The 26,983-nt window shown below is 40.8% G+C and overlaps 1 protein-coding gene and 1 long non-coding RNA gene across 3 annotated transcripts in view; one reads left to right on the forward strand and one right to left on the reverse strand.

Annotated features, from left to right (window-relative positions):
* Positions 1-26,983, reverse strand: part of ST6GALNAC3 (ST6 N-acetylgalactosaminide alpha-2,6-sialyltransferase 3) — a 550,290-nt gene that overhangs the window by 403,119 nt on the left and 120,188 nt on the right. The window contains exon 2 of one of the 2 annotated variants that reach the window (XM_082420822.1): positions 11,730-11,821. The exons of the other annotated variant lie outside the window; for it this stretch is intronic. Coding sequence (XP_082276948.1) covers positions 11,730-11,777 — 48 coding nt within the window. The 5' untranslated portion in view covers positions 11,778-11,821. The remainder of the gene's footprint in view (positions 1-11,729; positions 11,822-26,983) is intronic. 2 annotated transcript variants of the gene reach the window in all.
* Positions 1-26,983, forward strand: part of LOC309641494 — a 664,930-nt gene that overhangs the window by 187,337 nt on the left and 450,610 nt on the right. The gene's annotated exons all lie outside the window — the stretch shown is intronic.

Here is a 26,983-nt window from a genome sequence, read left to right on the forward strand (position 1 = left end):
CCATTTTCTTGGCTCACAATTCTCAGGAACAGCAATTTGGGCTGGACCTTGCCTGCAGTCATGTGGCTCAGCTGGACCTGGTTTGCTCAAGGTGGCCTCTGTAATGGTTAATTTTATTGGTCAACTTGACTGGGCCATGGGGTACACAGATATTTGGTAAACATTATTCTGGTTATGCCTGGGAGGGTATTTCTAGATGAGATTAACATTTGAATAGGTAGACTGAGTAAAGCAAATTGCCCTCCTCAATGTGGGTGGGCCTCATCCAATCCATTGAAGGTCTAAATAGAACAAAAGGCTAGGTAAGAGAGAATCTGCTCTGATTGTGAGCTGGGATATCAGTCTTCTCCTGCCTTTGAAATCAGACTCAGACTGGAACTATAGCATCAGCTTCCCTGGGCCTCCAGTTTGCCAAATGCAAATCCTGGGACTTCTTAGCCTCCATAACTGTATAAGACATTCCTTATAATAAATATCTTTATAAATCTAGATCTAGATATATCCTATTGGTTCTGTTTCTCTGGAGAACCCAGACTACTACAGCCTCACTCAAATATCAAGGGGTTGGTGCTAGCTCTTGGCTGGACCTCCCAAACTGTGTGGTCTTTCATCCTAGCCCTGTGTTCCCAGGGTGAGAGAGGAAGCAGTGGGGCCTCTCAAGACCCTGGCTTGCAAGTTGCAAAACATCACTTCCACCACAGTCACTTGGTCAAAGAAAGTCACACAGTTATCCTAGATTCAAAGAGTGGAAAAATAGACTCCCTTCATGGAGTGGGGAGGGGTAGACATCAAATTTAGATTGCAAACGTGCATGCATAGGCAGGGAAGGAATTATAAAGATCTTCACAAAGAAACTACCACTTAAGGTGACAGGAATAAAGTGCTAAGGACAGTGAGTAGCATATAGTAAGTATTCAGTACAGGACTGTTATGTTTTGTTATTATGTTTGTTGTTGTTGCAATTCTTTGAAATCCAGAAATGTTTGCCAATTGACAAACCAGAGTTGATTCGGATATCTTTCCAATGTATTCCTCCTGATCCCAGAGATGAGGAAAAATCATCAGTTACTAATGGGCATCTATATCTCAGTCTTTTTATATCTAAATATATAAGACATATATTACATGTTAAGATATTATATAAGATATAATATATGTCTTATATCTTATATACATATCTTATATACATATCTTATATAGAGATACATAACTTTCTATATCTAAAACCTTTTTTAAAAAGGCAAACCCCAAACTAAAATATGAAATTTAATAATGCTAATCTCACAGTTTTCCTATAAACTGATAATCAGTAAGTTTACCTAATCATAATTGAATAAAATTAAATTATTTTGAAAAAATACTTAGACTCTAGTACATTTCCATAGGATCCTAACAAAATAAAAGATAATGTGAAAATAATGTACATCTTTCACCATGAACAATGTTTAAGTACTTTTGTACTTTCTTTTCTTTTATCTTATTAAAGCTCCATAATTGCAATTTTTAAATATAGTAATAATGGAATGAACACAGATAATGAACTCAGTGCAGAAAGAACCAAATATAATAAAATAAGGTGTGATATGGTTACAAAATGCTCTTAAGCCATTGTTCCAACTCTTATCTTAACACTCAAACGTACTCCAAATTTGAGGAGAGGTCACTGTTGGAATGTCATTGAATTTTCATTAGAAAAAGAAAAAGGGCAAGGCTTCCCTGGTGGCGCAGTGGTTGAGAGTCTTCCTGCCAATGCAGGGGACATGGGTTTGAGCCCTGGTCTGGGAGGATCCCACATGCCGCGGAGCAACTGGGCCCGTGAGCCACAACTACTGAGCCTGCGCGTCTGGAGCCTGTGCTCCGCAACAAGAGAGGCCGCGATAGTGAGAGGCCCGCGCACCGCGATGAAGAGTGGCCCCCACTTGCCACAACTAGAGAAAGCCCTCGCACAGAAACGAAAACCCAACACAGCCAAAAATAAATAAATAAATTTAAAAAAAAAAAAAGAAAAAGGAATAACTTGGCTTTTGTTTCTCAGATCTGCTGTACTGGGTCCTATTATCAGTACAAACAAGAGTATGAGGAAGTTGGAGCTTCTAAGCCAGCTCGTCTATAAGCAAGTATTAGCCCTTTGGTGACCCGCTAAACTCAGATCTCCTATTTCCAAATCTTTTGAGGATAATATCTGAAAAGGTTTTCCTTTATACTTTAACATTTAAAAAAAGCCATTGGCCATTGATCTCTGTCACAAAGAAGCCCTCTGCTCCTCCCTACTCGGTGCCATGAGAATGGAGTCCTCCATCAAATAGAAATACTTAACGCATGCCTTGACATTTAGTAATGTGCTTTACTGCTCTGCCCTTTCCACACGTGGAAAGGCAACTGGCAGGGCCATGGTGCATCTCTCTCAGGCCAGTCACAGCCCCTCCTGAGCTAGGAAATGCTAATGTACCCAAAAAAACAACAGCCACATGGGATCAGCCACCTACAGAGATTAAAAAGTCCTCCTGGATAATATCATTCCCTGACCAACCAGGCCTTGTGGAGATAAGCGAAGACCAACCAAGCGAGAACAAGCACAGGCTATTTATCCAGCGCTTACTACAGCGAGGGAGTCAGCCAGTCACGGTCACTTGTGTTTTTGCAGAGACTCGAAGGCAGGCAGAGGAGTGGGAAAGTTTCCCATGGTGGAAAGAAGGGAAGGCTTCAGGTGTGTCCTGATTGAAGGCCGTTGGCACAGGGAAGCTGGAAACAGGCTAACTAGAAATGGGACATCCTATGTGACAGGTTAGGTGGGCATATTTGGCTTTCTCTGGTTGGTCCTTAACTAGAAGTGGGAAGAAAAATTAGGGAAGCTGTCAATCATTAATCAAGTCCTGGCCATGTGAGGCTGAGTGTTACAAGAAGTTGTTGTTTAGCTTCCTGGATTGTTACTAGAGATAGCATGATTTCCTAGAGTCTCTGGGCTATTTATTGTAGATAAGGGGTTAGTTTCCCGGGCAGGTTGCTGTAGGTCGTAGGTCAAAGTTCTATTTTTATATATGGTCTGGCACACTGTTTGTATATTCGGTCTCTCAGCGCAACATGAAACCTAAGCTGGTGCAGCAAGCATTAGCCTGGTGAGTCTAACTTGAATCTGATAAAGCCTATCTGAATGTAGGGCGACTCCCTTCCCCAAACTGCTTTATTCTCTGTTCAGATGTCCATAAACATTTATCATCTGAGAAAGATCGTCAACACACAGGTCTCTCTCCCTGACTGGTGTGAACTTCTCCAGGCAGAAACAGTTGCTTATGTTGCTTCATTTCAAACTTATAAACTGATATACAGCAAACAATTTGAATCTAAATTTACTCTCAGCTAAAATAAAAAGGGTTACACATTTTATGTTTTCTTACAATAGCATGTCTCATTTACAGAGATAACATTTCTCCTGGAAGTAAACCAAGTGGGAGACTGAGGAACAAATAATTAAAAAATAATTTGTAAGACAGGCATAATAGTTCCTCTAGAGTTCTGAGACCCACTTCTTACAGGGTTTTTAAATGTGCTGCAACAGTTTGACCCAGAGCATAGAGTAAACACAGAAATGTGGTGGATTAAGTCAGACATAAAATAGAGCTGAAATGAATTTGAAAGAGCTTCATGTGCACTGGTTCCAAACTGACCTCTCTTTCAGGGGTTACCAGATCACCTATGAATTAACCTGGTTAATACAAGTGTTTAAGGAAAAGAATTGGATTCATGCCATAAATTTCTCAAGTTAATGCAAGATGGAGAAAAAAGCTCAACCTTGGTCAGAGAGCTTGTTTTTACAGGAGTCATGATTTGATTCATAGTATTACTGAAACCTCAAGGCTTTGCTTAAAATTTGGCACTCTTGAACTATAATGTTCTTTAAAATTCCTAAGCGGTAGGCAAACCACTATGCCATGGTTTATTTCCAACATTTCAATAGGAAAATCCATCCTCATCTAGAGCAAATATATTTTGCTATAATATGCATCTTTCTGCCTTGACATCCTAACCTCAATTCTCCTGAGCCCAAAGCATAATTGTAGCTGATTGGTGTTTACCTCCAGAAACACATTTTGTTAACAAAGTAATGAAATTAAATGTTCAAATGAGTACTTGCAGGTTTTAGATATTTCCCCCGCCCCGCCCCGAACACAGATTATAGAAAGCACATCCCTTACAGAAAAGCTCAGCACAATATTTTCCAAGGTCTTAGTATAGTCCAGCTGCAAATCTCTTGCAGCACTTTGGATACATGCTATATGGTCACATGAGAACAAATATACTAGAAATACCCTCATACTCAATATATGCTGATTATTAATGTAATTGAACTTTTAAAAAGAGTAAGAAGGAAGTTTTGGCATTTTCTTCCCTAAATATTTTTTAAACATAGGTCAGAAATTCACCCAGTCAGTATGAGGATGACAACCTAAATTGCTGCTAAAACACACTCCAGTAAGTGGGATTTTAAACCCTGATATGTGCACAACACAATGATACATTTGTATTTATTTAGAATAAAAATTCTAGTTTTTTAAAATTTTTATTGGCGTATAGTTGATTTACAATGTTGTGTTAGTTTCAGGTATACAGCAAGGTGAATTGGTTATACATACACATATATCCACTCTTTTTTTTTTAGATTCTTTTCCCATATAGACCATTACAGAGTACTAAGTAGAGTTCCCTGTGCTATACAGGAGGTTCTCATTATTTATCTGTTTTATATATAGTAGTGTGTATATGTCAATCCCAATCTCCCAATTTATCCCTCCCCCGCTTATCCCCTGGTAACCATAAGTTTGTTTTCTACCTCTGTGACTCTACTTCTGTTAAATTCTAAATATCTGCTACGGCTTTAATTCATTTTGCAGATATCTACTAAGTGCTGTCTCCGTGCTAGGCATCAAGTTGGTGATGAAGATACAAAAATGGGAAAATACAGCCCCTGCCCTCAGGACTTCACTGTCTAGTGATAAATTTAGATGGACAAACAAACAAATAGTTTTAATATTATGTGATAAATGCCACAAGCGAGATTCACCTTGAAGTTCTCAGGCATCCAAAATGAGAAGGCAATGACGTCTTCCAGGAAGGACCTGGGAAGGCTGATATTCAGCCCAGACACCAACACCATACTGAATACTTACAGCCCGAGTGCACTTTGACTGATCAGGGCCACAGCACTCCTGAATGTAGGGGAGGGAGGAGTTCCAGGGTTCAGAAAAAAAAAAAATAGGGATATGCTTCCTGAATTTACCTGTCAGTTTGCACAGCCAACTGACATTTCCAGTTGCATCTGGTTTTGACATCATTGTAAACTCAAATTATTTGGGGGAAACAAAAAACAAACCTGTATTTCTGCCTGATAAATAAATATTTCTCTTTTTATCACAAAAGTCAGTTAAACCTAACCCAGGAACTGGAATTATTCTCTGGGATTTCCAATTGGGGGGATTCTAGTAAAACTCCATTTGCCATCTCTAACAAGATTCTTAATAACTATATATGTAAGTATTTTTAATTGAATGCAACACTCTAGAAGAAAAAAGAAGTCATTCCAGTCTAGGGTCCCTTGAGAGCAAATAGGCTCCAGCATTAGAGACATCTGTCCCTAGGTTGGCACTAAATGCCAGGCCAAACACGGATCCTGAATGTACTTTAGGAGACAAAACAAAGTGAATTCCCTTTTTCAGAAGAAACACACAGTATTAAGTCAAATTTCAATATTTCTCACCCTCCACTATCTGCCAGACAAGAAGAAAACCCAGAGTGTGGTATTTTATACCCGTAGTCTGGGTGCAATTGATTTACTTTCATTAGAATCATTCATCTATCAGGGCTGAAAACATAAATGTCAAAGCAGCCATAATATATTTGTACCAATAAAGTCATCGGTTATGCTTTTATACCACAGAGAGAGAGAAGACTTTATTAACCTTCATGAGGATTAAACACAAAAATAACATTAAAAGAAAACACTTGGGGGTATTTTGGGTGACTGGTGTGTGGGTGGGTGAGTGGACTGGGGTAGGATGAAGTAAGTAAGAATTGGGGTCCTAAGATGAGCAGAGAAAGAGAAAGTGGCTCTTAAAATAAAATAGCTCCTTTCAGAGCTTAAATCTTTGATTCCCATACAACATTCATTGCCCTCTCATCCCAATTTGTCATCATTTTCTCTCCATGGTGTAATTCATAGATGTATGCAACTTATTAGCAAACATTTTCCCCACTTTTCTGCAAGCTATTATCTAAGTAATACTATTTCCTTACAAAATGAGAGGGCATTAACTAGGCTCTCTAAATCCAGTGAAGCAAACGGCAGGTTAGAAACTGCCTCCAGAATAAATAGTGACATAGGCAATGCTACCTTTGGGGGCCTTAAATGCTATTGTTGGTGGGGTACAGGGGGGAAGGTTCTTTTCCTTCTTTAATGGGTCTGGTTTTCCCCTCATGTTTGTAACAGCTCCTTTTCTTACCTCCATCAGTGGCTAATCTCAGGAAAAGGAGCTTCTGATGGACTGATCAGACTAATACACATGGCGTAAAAAGTATAATGCGTTCTTCACAGGGGACCAAGCCTTAAGCTAAAGTAACAAGTTTCTAATTATGAAATTTCTGGCACCCACATAACAGGAATGGGGGCTGAGGAAGGGTTGTTCTTTGGACAGAAGGCATGAAATTCAACATCAGATTAAATCTCATTTCAGGAAATTTAGAGGCTCTTTAAAGTCTTTGGGAATAGTGGATTTTGATTATATCGAATATACTTCGAAATAAGGCTTTGTCTCATAGATAAGCAGGTAGGTGCTCAGTTTCTCAGCAGACAAAAATAAAAGAGGGCTTCAGAAGAGCATCACAAGAATCACTGTATTGGCTGCGGCTCAATCCCTCCCTGTTCTTGATCCACAAGTCAGGAAGCAGCCATGTGCTTAGGTAGTTAGCTGTCCTATAATGCCAGGTTGCCACCCACGCAGTCTGAAATAAACTAAGCTGACCCTCCTGCATTCTCTGCTATCATCAGATGCCCACAATATCAACTAAATCTCCAGGGGACCACAACTCCAGACCAGATCTCTCTTTTCATAAGGGATTCACACACCTTCCAAAGTCACCTGGTGAGAAAACAGTGCATTTTAATACAAGACAAAGGCTATCCTGTCATGCAGAACTTTTTATCAGGCTGATTTAGGGGAAATCTTTCTATCTGCGTAGGCCCTTTGTCCCCTTGGAGATTTACTGAGAAGCTTATAAGCACCAAAATCAATCTCCAGCACCAGAAACCTCTTGTTTCATAAAACTTAGAGGAATCAATTATAACCTGTTTGTGTTGAACAGAGAATCAATATACTATTATTTAACACAGGAGACCAAGATACCTCATCCAGAGGACAGGCAACTTGATGTCGAGCTTATATAAACCATTCACGTGCAAGAAGGCAATGTTGATTCCAGCACTATGGCTCTCTAAGGCAGTCTCAGCTCCATCTAAGTAAAGAAGGGCCTTCCAACCGACCATCTGCCTATTTTTTAAACAAATGTTTAATGAGCATTTACTTTGGGCCAGCACCATCCTCTAGGCTGAGCCTACACAGCTGAACAGAATACATTTCTTGTCCTCAAACTGAGGGGGGTGGAAATGTGGTAAGTATTATAAGGGAGGCAAAAAAATGAGAGAATAACATTTTGTTCCTGACAAAGGCAATAAAATCTCTCCAGAGAAGGTGGCCCTGGAATAAAATCTTGAAGGTAAAATAGAAGTTCACCAGACAAAGCCAAGGATGAAGAAAAGGCATCACAAGCAGAATGATCATCACTGTCAAAGGCAGGAATGTATGGAAGAACAGAGCGGTCAGGAAATGCTGAACAGGTCAATGTGAGGGGAGCATCATATGATGGCTGGAGGTCACATGTAAAGTTGGGCAGGTGTGTTTCTTATGAAAGAGTTAGGATATTTGAGAGCGGGTCAAGGTTGCCTTTGAGACTTAGACCAAAACTCTGGATCTTCTACTCATAAAATTTTGCATACGTACTCAAGAGAGTTCACCAATTTCCTGACTGCGATTTGTAGACCCAGGTTTAAGAATTTCTAAAGCTAATCTAAAAAAAATGGTTCTGAAGAGCCTAGGGGCAGGACAGGAATAAAGATGCAGACGTAGAGAATGGACTTGAGGACACGGGGAGGGGGAAGGGGAAGCTGGGACGAAGTGAGAGAGTGCCATGGACATATATACACTACCAAATGTAAAATAGATAGCTAGTGGGAAGCAGCCCCATAGCACAGGGAGATCAGCTTGGTGCTTTATGACCACCTAGAGGGATGGGATAAGGAGGGTGGGAGGGACACACAAGAGGGAGGGGATATGGGGATGTATGTATATGTACAGCTGATTCACTTTGTTATACAACAGAAACTAACACACCATTGTAAAGCCATTATACTCCAATAAAGATGTTCAAAAAAAAAAAAAAGAATTCCTAAAGCTAGGAGGTTTTAGCCAGAAAGTCTACATAATTAAGTTTTTGTGGGGGGGGAGGGGGGAGGGGGATCATCCTGGCATCAATAAGCAGAATGGAAAGGTGAATTAGTAGAGTCAGGACAATAGAAAAATGTTGAAATATTGCAGAAAACACCGCTGAACAGGTTCTTAACTGTACTGGACAATGCAAGATAGTAACGTGGATTTTTATAAGCTCTAGCCTGGATACTTCCAAAACCACATTTCAAGTGTCTAATTTTTAACACTTTGAGCTTTCAATGAGGCCAAAAATGGAAAAAAAAAAACCAGAGATGAAAAGAGAATTTCAGAATTCTCTTCTTCAAGAGGGTGGCCACCCAGCAACAGACCAATCATTCCCCTATTCATCACTCACATTACAGAGTCAAAAACACAAGTTCATTCTTTCAACTCAAAGCTCATGCCAAGAGCTGGGTAACAAAATTGCATGGAGTGTGAAACAGCAGAGATATTCCTTGAGTCAAAGTATTTTTATCTTAATAATTCTATACCAATAACCTGTACACTTAAATTAAGTGAGAAATCTATCATTTGCTATAAGGAACAAGCAGATACAAAGCCTATTCCAAGGATTACATTCAAGTCTGACAAGAAATGTGTATCTTACTGTTCACCTCTTTTGTTTTGAATTGCTGAGCACATGAAATGAAAGGAAAGAGGGAGGGCAAGCAAAAGTAGGGTAACAGGTTCTCATTGCTGATCACTTAGTCAAGAGACTAGGACTTGGAATGATGGATGAAAGATGATCTGAACAACGTACGACAAAATATATTCCAAGGAGCATATGGGGAGAGGGAAGTTACGAAGCCCAGCAACGGTTACAGCCTTGTGAGGGCCACAGTTGGTCCTACAGTATTTTAGGCCCTTGTACAGCCAAGTCCATATTACGGTGGTGGCATAAAACCATAATAGCTTTGTTACAGGGCACATACTTGGAACTAGAACCTAGACCTTTTGGACTTTTCCCAATTTCAGCGCTCTTTGCACCATAGAACGTTGAGTTGGTTTCTCGGGAAATTAATCAAATTACACTCCATGACTCTGATCCATGTGCCTCTACAACTCATCTTCATTAGGGGTTCCAGAATGCAAAGAGTTTCCTGATACTTACATCTCGCACCAATCATTCTCTCTTCCCAAAAGAAGCAGTCCTGGAATCTTCAGTTTACAAGGGCTTCCCACCTCATCCCCTGGAGGATCCCTATCCCAGGTGCACCAGTCTGCACTAACCAATCCAAAGCCAACCTGGCCACCAGGTGAGAATAAACTGCTAAAAGCTCAGGTTTGTGCCCTAACTAAGGGCAGGGGATCACCTGGGTGACAAGTGCTATCTTTGGACATATCAGACCACGCACCTGTCAAGACTGGGATGGTGTTCACCAGGCTTCTGCAATATTTTGGAAACTGTAAATGTCCCGATCAGGCACAATTTGAAGTTCTTGCCCTTGCAAATATCTCTGAGAAGAGGAAGACCCCAATAACACCATGGCATGCACCCAGCTCCAAGCATCTGCATGAGCTACTTCCTTGGTCCAAACCCCCTCTCCCACCCCAACAGCTTCACCAGGTTACCTTTCACTGCCCCTTCAGGACCTGGCTTATATCTTACTTCTTCCAGGAGGAAGTCCTTGGCACCTCCCCCCATGTCAGAGTTAGGCCACCCTCTACTATGTGCTCCCATAGTGCTTTCCCCTAAGTTACAATGATCTGATTACTTGTTCATACCTGTCAGTAGATTACAAGACCTGTGAAGGCCTGAGTAGCCCCATTACCTGGCATATAGTAGACACTCAACTATTAACTAAATGGAATGAACGACTCAGTTAATCATGCATGAAGATATGAGATAGTTTAAAAATGAACCAAACTGCTAAAATACTTTTAGTCTGTGTAAAATGCATGTATTTAAAGAACAACTGTAAACAATGGGAAATAACTTGTGTAATATGCATACTCTCAACACCTAATTTTTTCTGTCTCTAATGCCTGCCCCAAAATACAAAATTAGTATAGACAGACCTTTAAGAAATTACCTATAATCATACTATGAAGTTTCTTTTTTTTTTTTTTTTTGATTTTAAAAATTATACTTTTAATTACAGGATATTGTTAGAATAATACAGATATAGATAGACACAAGATAACTGTGACCAATACCATATGAAGTTTCAGGGCAAAAAGTTGAGAAGTTTTACCCTATCCTCATACTTCTGACGAAATTTACCGGATTATTAAGTGGGCTCTTTGAAATGTGAACCAGGGAACCTTCAAAAAATTAACAGAAAATTATAGCAAAAAGAAATTAATTGGGAAAAAAGTTTCTACTCTAGTAGAGTTTGCCATTATAGATTTTTAAGCAAAATCGTGTTTACAAATAGCAGTAATAAGCCTCTTCTTCATTCACTGATAAGTACCTTCTCTGTAACAACCACCATGAGTCACAGGAATGACTCAGGTCTGGGACAGGCTACATCTCAGGAATCCAGAGCAAGATCTAGAACCACTCCATGGGTCTCTAGAGATCCAATTCTCCAACACCAGCTTGCTTAACACAAGAACTATAACTGAGTTAGAGGAAGCAAAGTCTACGTGTCAAATATGTCATTTCTACCACGGAATTTTATTCAGTTACAGACAGAAAATTACACACTATCAAATAATGACATTTCATACATGTCATATGACACGTTTGCCATATCCAACCCTACAGCTGCCTCAGGCCACTCACAACACACACTTAGCAACACAGAGCCAAAGCCCAATCTCCCTTTCACCCTTCAGGGCCCTTGTCACCAGGAAAAGCCCCACGTGACACCTCTAGGGAGGGCTTATTTCTGTGCACAGGGGAAGGCTGCCCTAGAAGACCCACTTGGCCCCCAGCACCTGCCTGGCTACAGAGACAGGCTAGGAGAAAGTACCAGCAGAGGTCTCACATCCTCGAGCCCAGAAATTTGCATTTGTGCCCGTTCTGCGTTTGTCATAGGGTCACATGGGACCTCAAAAACATTTCGTGAGTTCGCAATACTCCAGGCTTCACTGGGTTTGATAGGATGATGACGAGAACAAAGTCCCAAACTTAAGTGAGGGGCTAGGAAATAGCTAGGAAGACAGAAGAAAGGAAGCAGATTTTTCAGTCTTAAAAACAAGACAGCTGAAGGCAGAGCAGGATCAGCCACACGCCTTGTGAGCACTTACCATGTTATCCTGTGCCAGGAACCAAACTGCAAATGTGACATCCTTCATCTCACTGAACCATCCCAAGCAGCTTCCACGGCGGGAATTAGTACCTTTGTTTTACAAAGGAGGAACCAAGTCTCAGAAAGTTCAAATCACAAAGCTAGGCTTAATTCCTTTACTTCATTACCATGTGACCTTGGGCAACATATTATATAAAATCTCAAGGCATAGTTTCCTTAGCTATATCATAGGGACAGTAGTATTATCTTCATCATAGGATTGTTGAAAGGATTAAATACAAAATGCACGCAAATCCCTTGGTGCCTGATATGGCAAGAGACAAATACAAGTAGCAAAAGTAATTGTTATCTATACTACAAATAATAACAACAACGATAATAGTAGTAGTGATGACAAATGCAACAATATTACTATGAAGTGGCAGAGCTAGAATTCAAATATAGGTCTTTCTGATTCTAAAGCCTTTACTTTTCATTCTTATATCTGCAATACAGTACTTAGGTAATAAGAATCAAGATGCATGAATGGATGGATGGAGGGAAGAGTGAGAGGGAGGGAGAGAGGGAAGAGGAGAAAAGGAGGAAGGAATAAAAGGAGGGGAAGAGGAAGAAGTGAGGAAAGAAAAAATAAATATTTGATAAATACTGATACATATGAATATGTTATATATATAACTTTTTTCTGCAGCAAATGAAAATTTTTCCAGTTTTTCTTTATCTCAAAGAGGTAATATGCACATGTTGCATTAATTCTTTAGGTCGAGTATTTTATAGAACATATGGTTTTCCTCACCACTGTACCTCCAGCCCCAAGCACAAAGTCTGACATGCAGAAGTTCTCAATAACAATAAATACTTGTTGACAGAGTTTCCTCTCAAAGGAGATTTTGAAGAGGACAGAGGTATGGATATTCAAGCCTCCAAGGTCTCTGAACTAGACAGGAGGATACCTCCTTCTGGAAAGGCGGTACTGCGGCTCTGTCTGAAGACAGCCTCCTGGGCCAGGCCAGGCAGCGAGAACCTGCCCTGAGCTTCGGTCTCCTCAAATTTATGTTTGCAAGAAAAGGCCTTCAAGTTACAAAACAGCTGAGAATCAGTCACCCTGAATGGCAGTAAGGAGGCGCTATTTCTGCTAAGAATGAAAAATTCACAAGTTCCACTGGATGTAGGAATAAAGATTTTGCTGGACATAAGACAATAATTTAGACTATCTCATCATGAGAGAGAGAAAATATTTGATTCACAAAGCTTTTTCAACCTCCTTCTGGACTACGATTAAACGCAAAATCTCCTTCAAAAAATGAAAGGGATTTAGGATCACAATTTAATTTCCTCTTCTCCTTGAGCAAAACACACAAAAACACAAAACAAAGTAACTGAGGATTTCTTAGAATTCTCAGTCAATAAAGGAAAGTTATTAAAGAAGCAGAGAGAGGTTTAAGTCTTTCCACAGGGAGTTAAAGAGTACCATTATGATTTCAAAACTTATATGTTAAAAGACTTCTGAATTGATAGATTTAATCGTGCATGAAATTAATATCAGGTGTTATCTTAAAAGGCTGAATTTATTTTAGGACAATTCAAGCATTTTAATATATGCCCAAGGCTGACTGTTTATCAGAGTTGGCATTTTTAAAATAACAAGGGATGATGCTAATACTTTTTTCCTAACAAGATTTGTAATTTATGTAGCAGGAACAACTTAATGTGCCGGTGATTTGTCCTCCTGCATCTGTAATTGATGACAAAGCACTAATTTTTACACATCAAAGGAATTAAATCTAGCTTTCCTGTGCATTACTGACCCTTACTGTGCCCAAGGTGGTTCAGAAGAAACAAATTACACTGCAGTAAAGTTTCATATTTCCTTTCCACATTGGATTTCATTCAGTGGTTGCCTGAAAACTGCTAATCAGTAATAAAAGTTTTGTCTTTAGAAATGCTCTTCCCATCGGATGTGAGGGAAGAAAAGAAAAAAAGAAGAAGTTTGAAAGTGGTCATTCTACCCATATATTACTAAATGTATCCTTCAAAGATATAAATTAGGTGGCCTCCTTCCAGGAAGTTCATCCAGGCCAGAACAGAAAATGCAAGATACAGTTGGTGAGAGTCCATAGAACTCAATGATCCTGGAGATTTATGCAACAACAAATGTTTCTTGAGCACCTGTGAAAGCCCAGCACTTTTCTGGCATGGGGGATACATCAGTGCACACTTCAGACAAAAGTCCTGGACCATGTGAGGCTTACAGTCTATTAAAGGAATACATACAGAGGTATACACTCTGTGTGTGTGTGTGTGTGTGTGTGTGTGTGTGTGTGTGTGTGTGTGTGTGTGTGTGTGTGTGTCTATGTCTGCGTGATTTCAGATGCTGATAAAGGAAAATGAAAAAGAAAGGGGGATAAGGAGTAGAAGGAGAGACTGTAATTTGAGCAAAATCCTGGAGGTGAGGGTAACTTGTGCAGGTATCTGGAGCTATCCAGATATCTGGAGGAAAAGTACTTCAAGAGGAAGAAACAGCAACTAGCAGAGACCCTGAGATGGAGAAAGTGCTGGGGGTGGAGGAAGTGGGGCTCAAAGAACAGCGATGTGACCGGTATGCCTGAGGCAGGGGATGAAAGCCAGAGAGCAGGAGGTGAGTCACGGATGAAAGAAAACTTGCCAGTAGTTGAACCCATCACCGAGCCTGTTTAAATCCCTTTAAATTCACCAAAAATCTGTGAGGTCTCTGTAAATTTCCAGAGCCCGGCAACCCTGCCACCTCCAGAAAGCACTACTGTCAGCAAAGCACTTCCCCATCTATCTCCTGAAGCTTGCACTCAGTGGATCCCTTTCTATCCTCTGAAATGCCGGAGAGAGGAACTGAATCTAGCTTCCTACCACAGACCAAGCAAGCAATGTCCAAGACTGTTTGTTACCTCTTCCAACTGCTCTCCAAGACAAAGGGCTTTGTTCCTTCAAACTTCCCCTCAGGATATTAGAATTGCCACTCCATGCACTGTCTTGACATCTTCCCCGAAGACACTCCAAGCTTGAGCGGGGCATTCTGAACCACCATCAGGCATTCTTCCATGCAAGTAACATTTACAGACTGTGTAAATATGGAGTGAACAGAACTAGGCAGGACCTCCCTCAGCTAGACCCCTATTTCTCAAACTTGGTTGCACATGAGAAGCGCCTAGGGGTGGGGAAGGTGAAGTTAAAACTCCCAGCGCTAAAGCTGTGTCGCACACCAATTAACTCAGAAACTCTGGCAATGGCCCGGTCATCAGCATTTTTAACTTCCCAGGAGTTCCAATATGTAACTCTGGATGCCTTATTCCTTTGCTAAAACTAACTTCTGGCAGCCACAGCACATGGTGCATGGGACACTAACTGTTTTTAAGTCCCCAAGTTTGCACACGGAGGTTAAGCCACGTGTTGTCTGCCCACTACCATTGCAATGTTTCTTTAAATCAAGTGTAAATCATCATATTTCTCTTTATGAACCTTAAAGGATTAGATTTAGCCTATCATTTCAGTCCATTAAGGTCCCTCTGAATTCTGATTTTTACTCCAGCTTAGGTCATCCACAAATCCAATCACTATATGTTTACTGATTTCAGAGATACAAACATTGGCTAGGTCAGAGTGAAGACTAGCCCTATAAAATTCTACTAGAGACCTCCTTCCATGCTATGCTCATGCTAGCCTTTCATATCACCATATCTGACACCCACAACAACCTCATGATGTAGATATTATTATGCCCAATCTAAAGATGAAAAAACAGTTATTCAGAGAAGCGAAATCACTACCTGGGATCACACAGGTTAAGTGAAAGGGCCAAGAACTGAAGGTAGCTCTAAATCTGATTCCAACTCACAAGCTCTTTTCATTAGCTGCTTCTCACGGTTATTTAACTAGTTAGCAACTCACCCAGCTGTCTTATCATCCAGCAACCACTGCTTCAAAGACAGCATGAGAACTTTTTATCTTGATGAACTGAAACTAACTGCCTCCACCTATTTCTCTAATAGTGGTTCAACAGATATTTATTGAATACTTTCTATGTTGTAAGCACCGAAATATTGAGAACGCAGCAATGAAGAAACTAGATTTTAAAAATTTCTTCTTTTATGAAGCTTATATTGTTATGCCAGTCACAGAGGAAAATGAGATGAATCTGTCATAAACCCTTGATGGCTCCTAATTGTCACAACTTCCTTTTATAAGTACTCAGAAATCATCCTTTTGTGACTTGTTCCAGAACCTTTTCCAAAATTTATATTACAACAATCTTAAAAACATCTCATGTGCTTTTAAAAAACACCATAGTGCTGTTAAAAAAGCAAAATTCAACTGAGTAAGTTTTAACATGTTATTGGCTTTATTCAGCAATTCATGAATCAGGCAGCATCCCATCTAGCAGACAGAAAGGAACTTCAAAAGAGCTATAAAAGTCAAGAGATTTTACAGACAGAAGGGAGCAGGAACAGGGAAGTTGCACTAGGCAAAAAGAGCAGATTGGTTCTTGCAAGGTTACTTCCTTTAGGGATAGCAGGGGTTTATCAGGCAGATTACCTAACTAACGCTGATGATTTCTGATTGACTGGTTTAATATTCCATTTCTGGGAGAGGCAAAACTGTAATTAAGTCTCAGTTTGGTGACATCGGGCTTAGCATAAACGACTCCATTTGGGGCCTGTTGTCTTGTTTTTAATAGTGCTTTTAAATATTTGAGAAGTAAGACAATCTGGAAATGTGGTTGCATCATGAAAGGATGAAAATATCGAAGCAAGCTCTCTATACAAGTACTGTCTAATAGAACTTTCAGGATTGATGGAAACATTGTGTATCTGTGTTGTCCAATCTGTGCCGCTAGCCGCATGTGGACATTGCACACTTGAAATGTAGCTAACGTGACTGGGGATAATAAATAAACAATAAATTGTTAATTTCACTTAATTTTAATTAATTTTTACTTAAATTTAGTCACATATGACTAGCAGCTGCCATATTGGGCCACACAGCTCTAGAGGAATCTAGGTTATGAAATGACTACCTCTCAAAGTGAGGAGAGGGACAAAAAATTTATAAACTCACTCTCTATGGCCTTTGGTCATTGCTTTTTCTTGGGTTTCTTTCAATGACATTTAATCCTTTTCTCCCAAAACAATCCTGAGGGGCAAGCAGTCCATTAATGCATTCACAAAAAGTAAGCATTCACTTCAGACCTAAAATAAATTAGATAGTCGTCATACATGGAACTCATGTGCTTTGTCTCTGCAAATACATCTCTTTTGTGGGATTTTCACAATTAAGAACATGTGCCTGAACTGGTGCCTGCCTTCCCCTAGTCAGATGGTGGTAGCCACCAAAGGCAGATGATCTCATTTGCTAGCTTATGTCTAGGGAAGGCAGACTCCTAAACAGATCTCAGAGGCAGAATAAATACCTGGCACTCTTCACCTCTCTAAAAGATAGTGTGTTTATTTGTTGTTTTAATGTGCATGTAACTTCACAAGATTTCTGACAAGTGCTCAATAGGCCTCTAAGTTAGCACATCCCTGTGGTTCTACTAGGAATAAGTAGAACAACAACAGCAAAAAAAATGGTCTTAATAGGGCAGAAACTGGCATAGGTACGTTTGGTTGCAGCGTTCATTGCTTTCAGGTCAAATATTTTTCAGCATAATAATACTGAGAAACAAAACCAAGATGAAACTCTATTGTAATTGATACAAGCTACTGTGACATGACCCCAAAATCAAATTTCAGTGGTTTAAAACATAATAAAGATTTATGTCTTGTTCAAATCACATCACAGTTTCATGTGAGTTGATGGGGGACTCTCTCCATGCAGTGTTTCAGGGACCCAGCATGCTTCCATCTATGGCTCTACTATCCCTGAGCTTTTCCACTGCATCTTCTGAATCCAATCACTGGACAAGGGAGGAGACAAAATGTGGAGGATCATGCAAGAGGATTTCAGGAGCCAGGTTTTGAGGTGTCGTATGTTATTCCCAGCAAACTCCACTGGCTAGAATTCAACCCCATGGCCCTACCCAACAACAGGGAAGAGTGAGAAGTACAATTTCAGCCATGCGCTCAGGAGGAAAAGGAACAGGGGCTTGATGAACACATAGCATTATCTTTGCCTATCACTAATTTGGGTTATTTGGGAAATAGTCCAGCCTGAATTAATGAAATTCATTCATTTACTCATTCAGTTATTCATTTCAAGCATATGCAGTAGATTTAACTATTTACCAAATGTTTCCAGCACAGAAAGGATCAGACTTTACTATATAAGCCTCAGATGTTTTCCTTCTCCCTTCCTGTGTCTTAGATCCACCAGTGGCACCCACAGATACTACCTAGCCCAGCAAGTAACTGATCGAATAGTACAAACAGAAAATTCATGACCAAGAAAGTGGCCCTTATTTCACTAGACTAATGAGCTTCCTTATAACAAACCTGAAACATTTCATGATTAATCATCAAAGAATGTGCACTTTTTATCATGCACCTGCATTACAAAATGGTCTCAAAAAAAAAAAAAAACCCTCTTCTCATGGAAATCACTTTTCTTCCCAGAAAAAAAACAAATTGTTGAATTTCTTGAATACTGCATGGTAGATGTGAAATAAGTCCTGATGCGCCCTAAATTTTTAAAGGTCCAGGGTGGATAATCAAATCCTCTTCCTCATTACCATCATTACCAAAATTGCCCATTAATACTAAATACAAGGATAGGTGTTTTTCCCCAAGAAAATTTCCTCTTCATGATCCAGCACTTCTTTAAGTCCGGTGAATTTAAACTCTGAACCATCAGGAAGTATTTTTCAAATGACCAAAAAAGAGAACCTGCCAAAATAAAGCTCTTCATTAAAAGTCAACATGATTACTGTAAGCACAGGCTGGGGGCCCCAGCCTGCCAAGCCCTTAGAGAATGCAGCTTATGGGACAAATACAGGCCAGAAAACACCAGTTTAATTTTAACAAAATGAGATTGTCTGGAAGCATTTCGCTATATTTAACATAGGGGAGCAGTTTCCAAAAATGAGGCTTAGATTTTTGGAAATAACAATTAGGACTCCATCTAAGGGGCAAGATCCAAAGTGTAATTATTGCTAAATGGAGTGTTTTTCTGAGGGTGGAAATGAAGTCTTTAAGTTGGCTGCATGAGCCCAAATGGACAAAAAATGTATCTCTGAAATGTTGTTATTTTAATATCTACTGGATATGTTTAAATGAGAAAGTCTAGCAAGTGTGGGTTGTTATAGAGTGAATTGTGTCCATTCAAAATTCATATGTTGAAATCCTAACCCCATTGTGACTGTATTTGGAGATGAGGCATTTAATTAAAATTAAATGAGGTCATACAGGTGAGACCCTAATCCAATGGGACTGATGTCCTTATATGAAAAGGAAGAGACACCACAAATGCACACACAGAGAAAAGGCCATGTGAGGACACAGGGAGAAGGTAGCCATCTGAAAGCCAAAGAGAGATCTCACCAGAAACCAACCCTGCTGGCATCTTGATCTTACACTTCCAGCCTCCAGAACTGTGAGAAATAAACTTCTGTTGTTTAATCCACACAGTCTGTGGTATTTTGTTAGGGAGCCCTAGCGCACTAATACAAGGATGAATACAGAAAGCCTCAGGCCACGTTAGAACAGGTGTCCAGGCGAACAGATAACAAATTCAGTTCAATATAGATAAGGTCCAAGTCACAGATCTCAGAACAAAGGGCAACATCAAGAAATGTCTGCTAAATGGAAACGTACTATCCCTTCAGCATACTAGTCAGAGAAAGGATATTTATGGCTCACATGAGGAAAAAAATGAAAAACCGAAGGTACGTGCAGCTCTCAGATGCAACTACAGTGTGGCAAAGCCTGCCAAGTCACTACATTGTTGACATCTAGAAAATGCAGCCCTGAATCCAAGTGGGGCTGCTCCAGGCATTGATCAAAGTAGGTGGAAAATGGAAGCCAGGTGGTTGAAGGCCCCTGGGGACAAGCTCAGGGGGCAGCAATTCTCTAAGGAGAGTAGGACTCAGCAGGCAAGGGTGACCAAGGGGCTACACAGGCTGAAATCGGATCTGTAGCTCTTACTGCAAGTCCCCCACTGAGTATACCGAATAACCGATGGAACATAAAAATCATCCTGGGCATGAAAAATGCTAGCACAGGCCAAGTGGTTCTTTACCAACTTTTAAACAATTTGTTTTGGTCCCTAACGACTTCTTTCATCTTGGGAGACTTCAAGATTCCAGGCAAGTAAGCAGATCTTTGTTCCCCACAAGAAACACCACAACCTCTTCTTCCAGCTTCTCCCCTAAAGATACCTCGCTAAGTTAAAGCAGACAGGCTGCCAGCCCACATGACACCCTCGTGTGTATTAGGAAAAGGGTCCTCCCTTGGGGATGCAGCCTTGCACCAGATGCAAGGCTTGGCAAGGGAAGCACAGGCTGGCAGACAACTCCCATTTGGGCCCTTGGGCCGGCATGCTTGAGCAGGAAGCAATCTGCACAACTATATGAGATGCTCTGATGTAAAAGACAGAGTTTTTGAAGCTCACAACAGTAAAAAGTCCATTCTTTTATCCCAGCACAAGCTCAATGGCTGCAAGAAGCACTCCAAGTGCAACGGACATAGGGTAGAAACAGCCATCGTAATGGGCACAACATCACAAACCTAGCCTCAAGAAAGGGCAACTTAGCAATTTACCAAGTGAACGTTAGTGTATCAGCCCAGCAAATTCTAAGACATCTTTGAAAAGAGGAGAATAAAATAATAAAAGGCCTGAGAAAGCACCAACATATATGTAAAATGAGCCACTAAACACAAAAGCTTTGAGAAGTACAAAAGATAAATTCATCTCTAAAGATGATGCATGGAAGGTTTCTGGAGACCAAAGAAACTCAACACTGGGCCAAGAAGAATGAAAGAAAACACCAAAGAGAGAGACAAAGAGAGAGAGAAGCCCCATAAAATCCTTATCAGCACTAATTGTCCAGAGAAATGTGGGGGGAGAAAAGCCTACAGAATACAGGCAAACCCACTGCAAGAGAACATTTAACGTGAAAAACATTTATGATGTATATTTCTCCAGGTACAGTGTGACTGAAAAATGGTAGAGGCAGATGTTTAAAAAAAGGGAAACCAACATTTACTTCAGAAACCCCATCATCATAACAGAAAGAGAATCCTGTTATGTACAACAGGGCCACTCAGCTCCTAATCAAAGACAAAAGTCAGAGACAGGTACAGTGACTCACCCTACCTTTCCCAAGCCCACCCTCAGCCTTTGAGGTCTGACTCAATGGCTTGGCACTAAAAAGTCCCCTGAGTGCTTCCCTCAGAAAGTATTAGACTGAAAGCCCTCGGATTTCATCCACAGTGGCAATGCTCTGGAAGGCAGAGGCACATGGAGTCTCCATTCTCCTTCCAGTAGGTTGTGACCAACCAGATTCTAATCTTTTCACAGACTAACTCTCTAATCAAATGTTGGGTTGTAATCCTGAGTTTCTGTTGCTCAAGCAGGCATGAAATAATAATGGCTAAATATGTATGATACCTGCTATAATCTAGAGTTTGCGTCCCCACCAAAATTCATATATTGAAATCTTAACCCCCAAAGGTGATGGTATTAGGAGGTGGGGCCTTTGGGAGGTGCCTAAGTCATGAGGGTGGAGCCCTCACAAATGGGATTAGTGCCCTTATAAAAGAGGGTCCAGAAAGATTCCTTCCCCTTCCACCATGTTAGGATACAGTGAGAAGTCTGCCACCCAGAAGAGGGCCCTCATCTAACCATACTGGCACCCTGATCTTAGACTTCTAGCTTCCAAAACTGTGAGAAATAAAATTTTGTTGTTTATAAGTCATCCAGTCTGTATGGTATTTTGTTATAGCAGACCAAACAGATTAAGACAATATCTTATCATTTGCAAAACACTTTGATATAGAAAAATCAGTGTCTTAGTGATTGTCAGGACACCCTGTAAGATGCAGCACCATCCCAATAGCCTCCCATATCCCTTGAGCCTAGAGGTGCTCCCTCTAGGGAGCCAAAGTCAGTTCTCAGGAGGACTGGCCCAGAGAAAAGGTCCCAGCAAGTCCTGAGATCGGGTAAGAGCTATGTGGGTGGAGAATCTTGGGGTCCTAGCTTCCTGTGGTGCCGAAGGGGTGGTGCAGTTTCCAGGCAATCCATCTCCTTGTCCATTGGGACTCCTCACTCCATGGGTGGGAGCAGCTGAAACCAAACACTAAAGTGGGTTCCTCTGAAGCACAGGGACAGGGCTCAGGGCACAGTTCCTCTTGCCCAGGTCTAAGGACAGTACAGCTTCCTCACGAAGTAGGTTCCAAGGTCATTTTATATGACAGGTACATTGGAGCATCCAAGGAGAAAATTTAACAGCCAGTAAAGAATTTGGACTGTGGAGAATCAACACTGGAGAGGAGATAAATTTAACATCCATCCTTTAGCATCAATTTGAAATGGGGGCAGGTAACCACCCTTACTGTGTAGTCTCCCAAATGGTGCTAAACACCGTAAGTGCGAGGAGCGGAAGGAGGAGACAGCCGGGCACCAGGGAGAGAAGCACAGGCTCTGGAGCAAGACTGCCAGAGTTCAAATCCCACCTTATCGCTCTCTGGCCAGCTGAGGATTTGGGTTCATAATTTATAAAATGGGGCCAACACCTATCTCACAGAACTATTAGGAGAATTAAATGAGATTAATCGTGTAAGATATTCAGCACAGTGACTCAAATACAAGAAGGAAAAAGCTTGGTGTTGCTAGTTACCACTAAAATGACAGAAAGAGGAACCAGAAGTCAAAAATATTAGATTGACAACCCCCTCTTAATATGAGGTGGAAACTACTTGAGGCTTCCTTCTTTGGGAATTCTTAAAAAATGTCAATGAAATGAAAAATAAAAAACATATTGCTTCCTCAAGGAAAGCAAGCATTACTCCATGATATACTGTCTAATGCTGCTAATTTAGGGGAATGAAAAGTACTAAATCTTTCATATAAAGAAAGACAGGTTAACCTGAGCAAGGTGAATGGAGCTGTGTTGTAGGAAGTAACCCTTTAGGTGTGAGTCTAGTGGCCCAGTAGAAATATCTTTACTGCTACGATTACCGTTAATAACAATCATCACCTACTGAATGCCTTCTAAGTGCCAGATACTTTGCTAGCTGGGAGCATTAGTGCTACTCCTTACGCATCTCTGAAAGCTACAGATGTATTTAGTTTTGCTCAGAAATATTAAGTCACCTGTCTAAAGCCCTACAACTGAAGACTGACAGGGTCTGGATTCAAATCCAAAAATAACTCCTAGTTCTACCACCCCCACTGTCTTCCACAGCCTAGAGGAAAATTAAAAGCCACCAGCCCTCAGCTATCTCAGGCTGACAACAGATGAGGCATGATTATATTCATGCTGAAAGGCAGTATTTTTTTCTGTGCTGCTCCCCTCACTTGAAAGGACTCCTTCACCATGGCTTCATAGAACTTCATCGCGTAAGACCTCACAGGATTACCTTATGGTCTCATTTTTCTGTTTCCTGAAATATAAGCTTCTAGGGTCAAAAGACCACGTCTCACATTTCGTTATATTTTCTCAGTAGCTAGAACAAAGCCATAACATGAAAGGAGCTCAAGAAACACTATTTGAATAAATGAATGATGTCCTAAAGAGAGAAACAATGTTAAGAACCAAATTGGGAGAATGTAATGGCACTGGCTATGGTGAGAAACATACAGGCAACTTCATTCAGTTCCAACATGGAAAATGATACTGACATTTCCTGTTTGGGGAACCCATGGTCTAATCTACTTTAACATCCCTAGTGCTTAATCTGTCAGTCACCACACACAGATTTAGTACTTACTGCCAGGTATTCATTATCAATTCTTTGAAGCATAAAATCAGCAGCATCGGATAATATAGCTGTGGAAATGCTTTTGGTTTCTTTGGGAGGAAAAAAATATATGTACTTTCAATTTCTCAATCCCATTGTAGATTTCCCTCCTCCTTGACAACAGAAAAGTAGTAGCAGCAAGGGTCTCATTCACAAATGCACACTTATTTCCCTCAGAGGATGCCAGATGGGACCAAACAAGATGCTCTTTTGAAAGGGGGCTCAGATGTCCAGCTGGCACATCACCAGGATCTCTCCCTCTCTGCATCTTTATCTACCACTTTTTTGGCCCTGAGGTCAGTCTTCTGCAGGGCATGATGACTTGGGGGCCGATCTGTGATTTGGAGAACACTGAGCAGTCAGGAAGGTAGGCGGGGAGGTGTAATAGACTATCCACCATTAAGAAGGCAAAGGGAGACCCTGGATGAGTGAATGTACAACAAGCCCTTTCTTCTAAAGCAGTCATTCTCCACAATGTTGACATGTCAGAGCATTTGGAAGGCATGGAGCTCTTCACTCGGTAGAACACCACTGAAATGCTGATATACTACACTTACGATAATTGCATAAGTGTTTTTGGCCAATCAGATCCAAGCTGGCCCATCCTTCACTTAGCACACATTTAGTGAGTCGTGATTCTGTGCCAAGCGTTGTGCTAGGGGATTCGGAAAACAAAGACAAGAGATCTTGCCTGCCCTCAAGGGCCCCACAGCCCCCAAAACAAATGATGGAAGTAACAACAGTAGTGGGAAAAGTACGGAATTGCTAACATTTACTGAGTGCCCGCCATGTGCCCAGCATTGTCCTAAGTGCATTTACATACACCAATTCATCTCAGCCTATGTAAGAACCCTATGAGGTAAGGTACAATATAATATAAAATTCCAAGGCTATTGGCACACTGATGGAGTGCTGTGGAAATCCAAATAAATCTCCAGTGCCACCTCTCACTCAATTTTCTTATGAAACTATCAGTAGCAGTTACCAAAGGGCTAAAAGATTATGGCAAAAAAACTTAAACTGAGAAAGTTCTATCAAGTAAATCTCCCCACACCCCATAGAAAAAGACGGCTATTCCCTGATTTCAGCCTTAAAACACACATCCTGCAATATGGAGTATTCCGAACAGTGCACGTTTGAGAAACACACTCCTGGATATCCAGGCCAACAACTCCTCTCACACACACCCCACCTCCCACCTCCACAGTGGGATAAAAAGGACTCCTTCTACCATCATGGCTGTCCCAGGGAACCCAGCTCCACCCTACTCTCCTCGACAGACAGACAGCAGACTTTGTTTAGAGACCAGATTAAAGGGGCAGTTCTCAATTCTAAATCTTTCACGCTAGAATTTAGAGTAATTCTGGCAGGTAAGACGATCAAGTTTTAATCTATAATGTAGAATAAATGGTGAAAACATACGATGGAAAAAAGGATTTCCAAGAATTTCTACACTTTGAAAACACAATTTCTGTCTGAATCAACATGCTAAATACAAACCATTTTATCATCAAATATTTATTACTTATGTTTTCTTATCACTCCTTGGCTTTTATTCAATTTTTTTTTTTTTTTTTTTTGGAATTCAAACATAGACTTTCTCGTACTTTTCCTCAACAGTTTCACATGTAAATCACCCTTTTCTCTCATTTGACTGTATCCTCTGGAGGGTAAGGTACATCCCATTGGTTCTAAACCCTCAATGTGTGTCACAATCACCTGGGGAGCCTGTAAAGCTTACCAACAACCCCCCCTCCCCCAACCTTAATCCCCAGAGGTTTTATTTAATTGATACTGGGTAGTTTTTTAGAGCTCTCCCGAGCTTTGATCTATTTCTCACATGTGGCTACACATTGAAATCACTAGGGAAGCTTTACAAACTAGTGATGTCTAGGTCCATATCCAGAGACTCTGACTTAATTGATGTGAGTTCTACCTTCGTTGATCTGAGTGCAGCCTCCGTTGATCTGAGTGTGTCCTTCATTCATCTAAGTGCCCCCTACATTGATCGGAGCACTACCTTCATTGATCTGAGCATGTCCTTCATTGACTTGAGTGTTTCATTTATTTATCTGAGTGCTGCCTCCATTGACCTGAGTGAAGCTTTCATTGATCTGAGTTTCACCTGGGTCCCCAAAATTTTCTTAAGTGTTCCAGGTGACTCTACTTTGAAGCTGAGACTGAGAACAACCTCACATTTCTTTGGCACCTATCCTAAGACCAAGCACAGCACTTGCACATGGCTGACAGCCATTAAGTTTTCTTCAATATATAATAACAATTTCATTTAAAATTTTCTAAACTCTGATTCTACAACTTCCCACAGATTAATCAGAAACAATAAAGTTTAATTATACGTTAAAAGTTACCATACTTGGATCCCTATAAAACTGCAGACCTGATTATCTCAGGAAGTATTTCCTTCCTTGACAGGCAATTACTTCACAATTAAGATGAACTGAAGAACTTTCAGATCTCCCTATTTAACACCAACAGTCCAAAGGCCACATCAATATACACCTAATAAATCAGTATTTTGAAAATGCAATGCACTAAGGCCACAAATAGATGACTTGCCTACATTTTTTAAAGACTCTAGGCAGATTTTTCACTGAAAAAAATTCATCTCAACATCTAAGACTAACTGGTTTCATCAGCATAAAATAGGCAGTCTCTGACTGCAGACACTTCATTCCTCTCGTTTGATGTTGTCTAAGTATCACCCCTACTTCCCTTTCCAACAACTCACCAACACATTCATGTGTTCCCACGCAGAGCTTCAACAGAGCCAGGACGGGAAGAGGATGGGGTAGACGGACTTGCGGTAGAGGTCGGGGTGCTTTTCACCTTCGTCTGAGGCTCAGTTTTCAGAAAACAGAGTTTAGGGGCTTCCCTGGTGGCGCAGTGGTTGAGAATCTGCCTGCCAATGCAGGGGACACGGGTTCGAGCCCTGGTCTGGGAAGATCCCACATGCCGCGGAGCAACTAGGCCCGTGAGCCACAATTACCGAGCCTGCGCGTCTGGAGCCTGTGCTCCGCAACAAGAGAGGCCGCGATAGTGAGAGGCCCGCGCACCGCGATGAAGAGTGGCCCCCGCTCGCCGCAACTAGAGAAAGCCCTCGCACAGAAACGAAGACCCAACACAGCCATAAATAAATAAAAACAAATACTTTAAAAAAAAAGAAAACAGAGTTTAGGGCTTCACCCATGTATGTATCCCCTCCACAACCTTGCAGAGACCTTACACAAAGGTTTACAGTAAATACTTGTGCTGAATTTCTTTAAAGCCTTGGAGTTAATTGTATATGTATGTATATATGTACACACACAGA

Source organism: Balaenoptera physalus, assembly GCF_965194825.1.
Source record: "Balaenoptera physalus genome assembly, chromosome: 1".
NCBI lineage: Eukaryota > Metazoa > Chordata > Mammalia > Artiodactyla > Balaenopteridae > Balaenoptera > Balaenoptera physalus.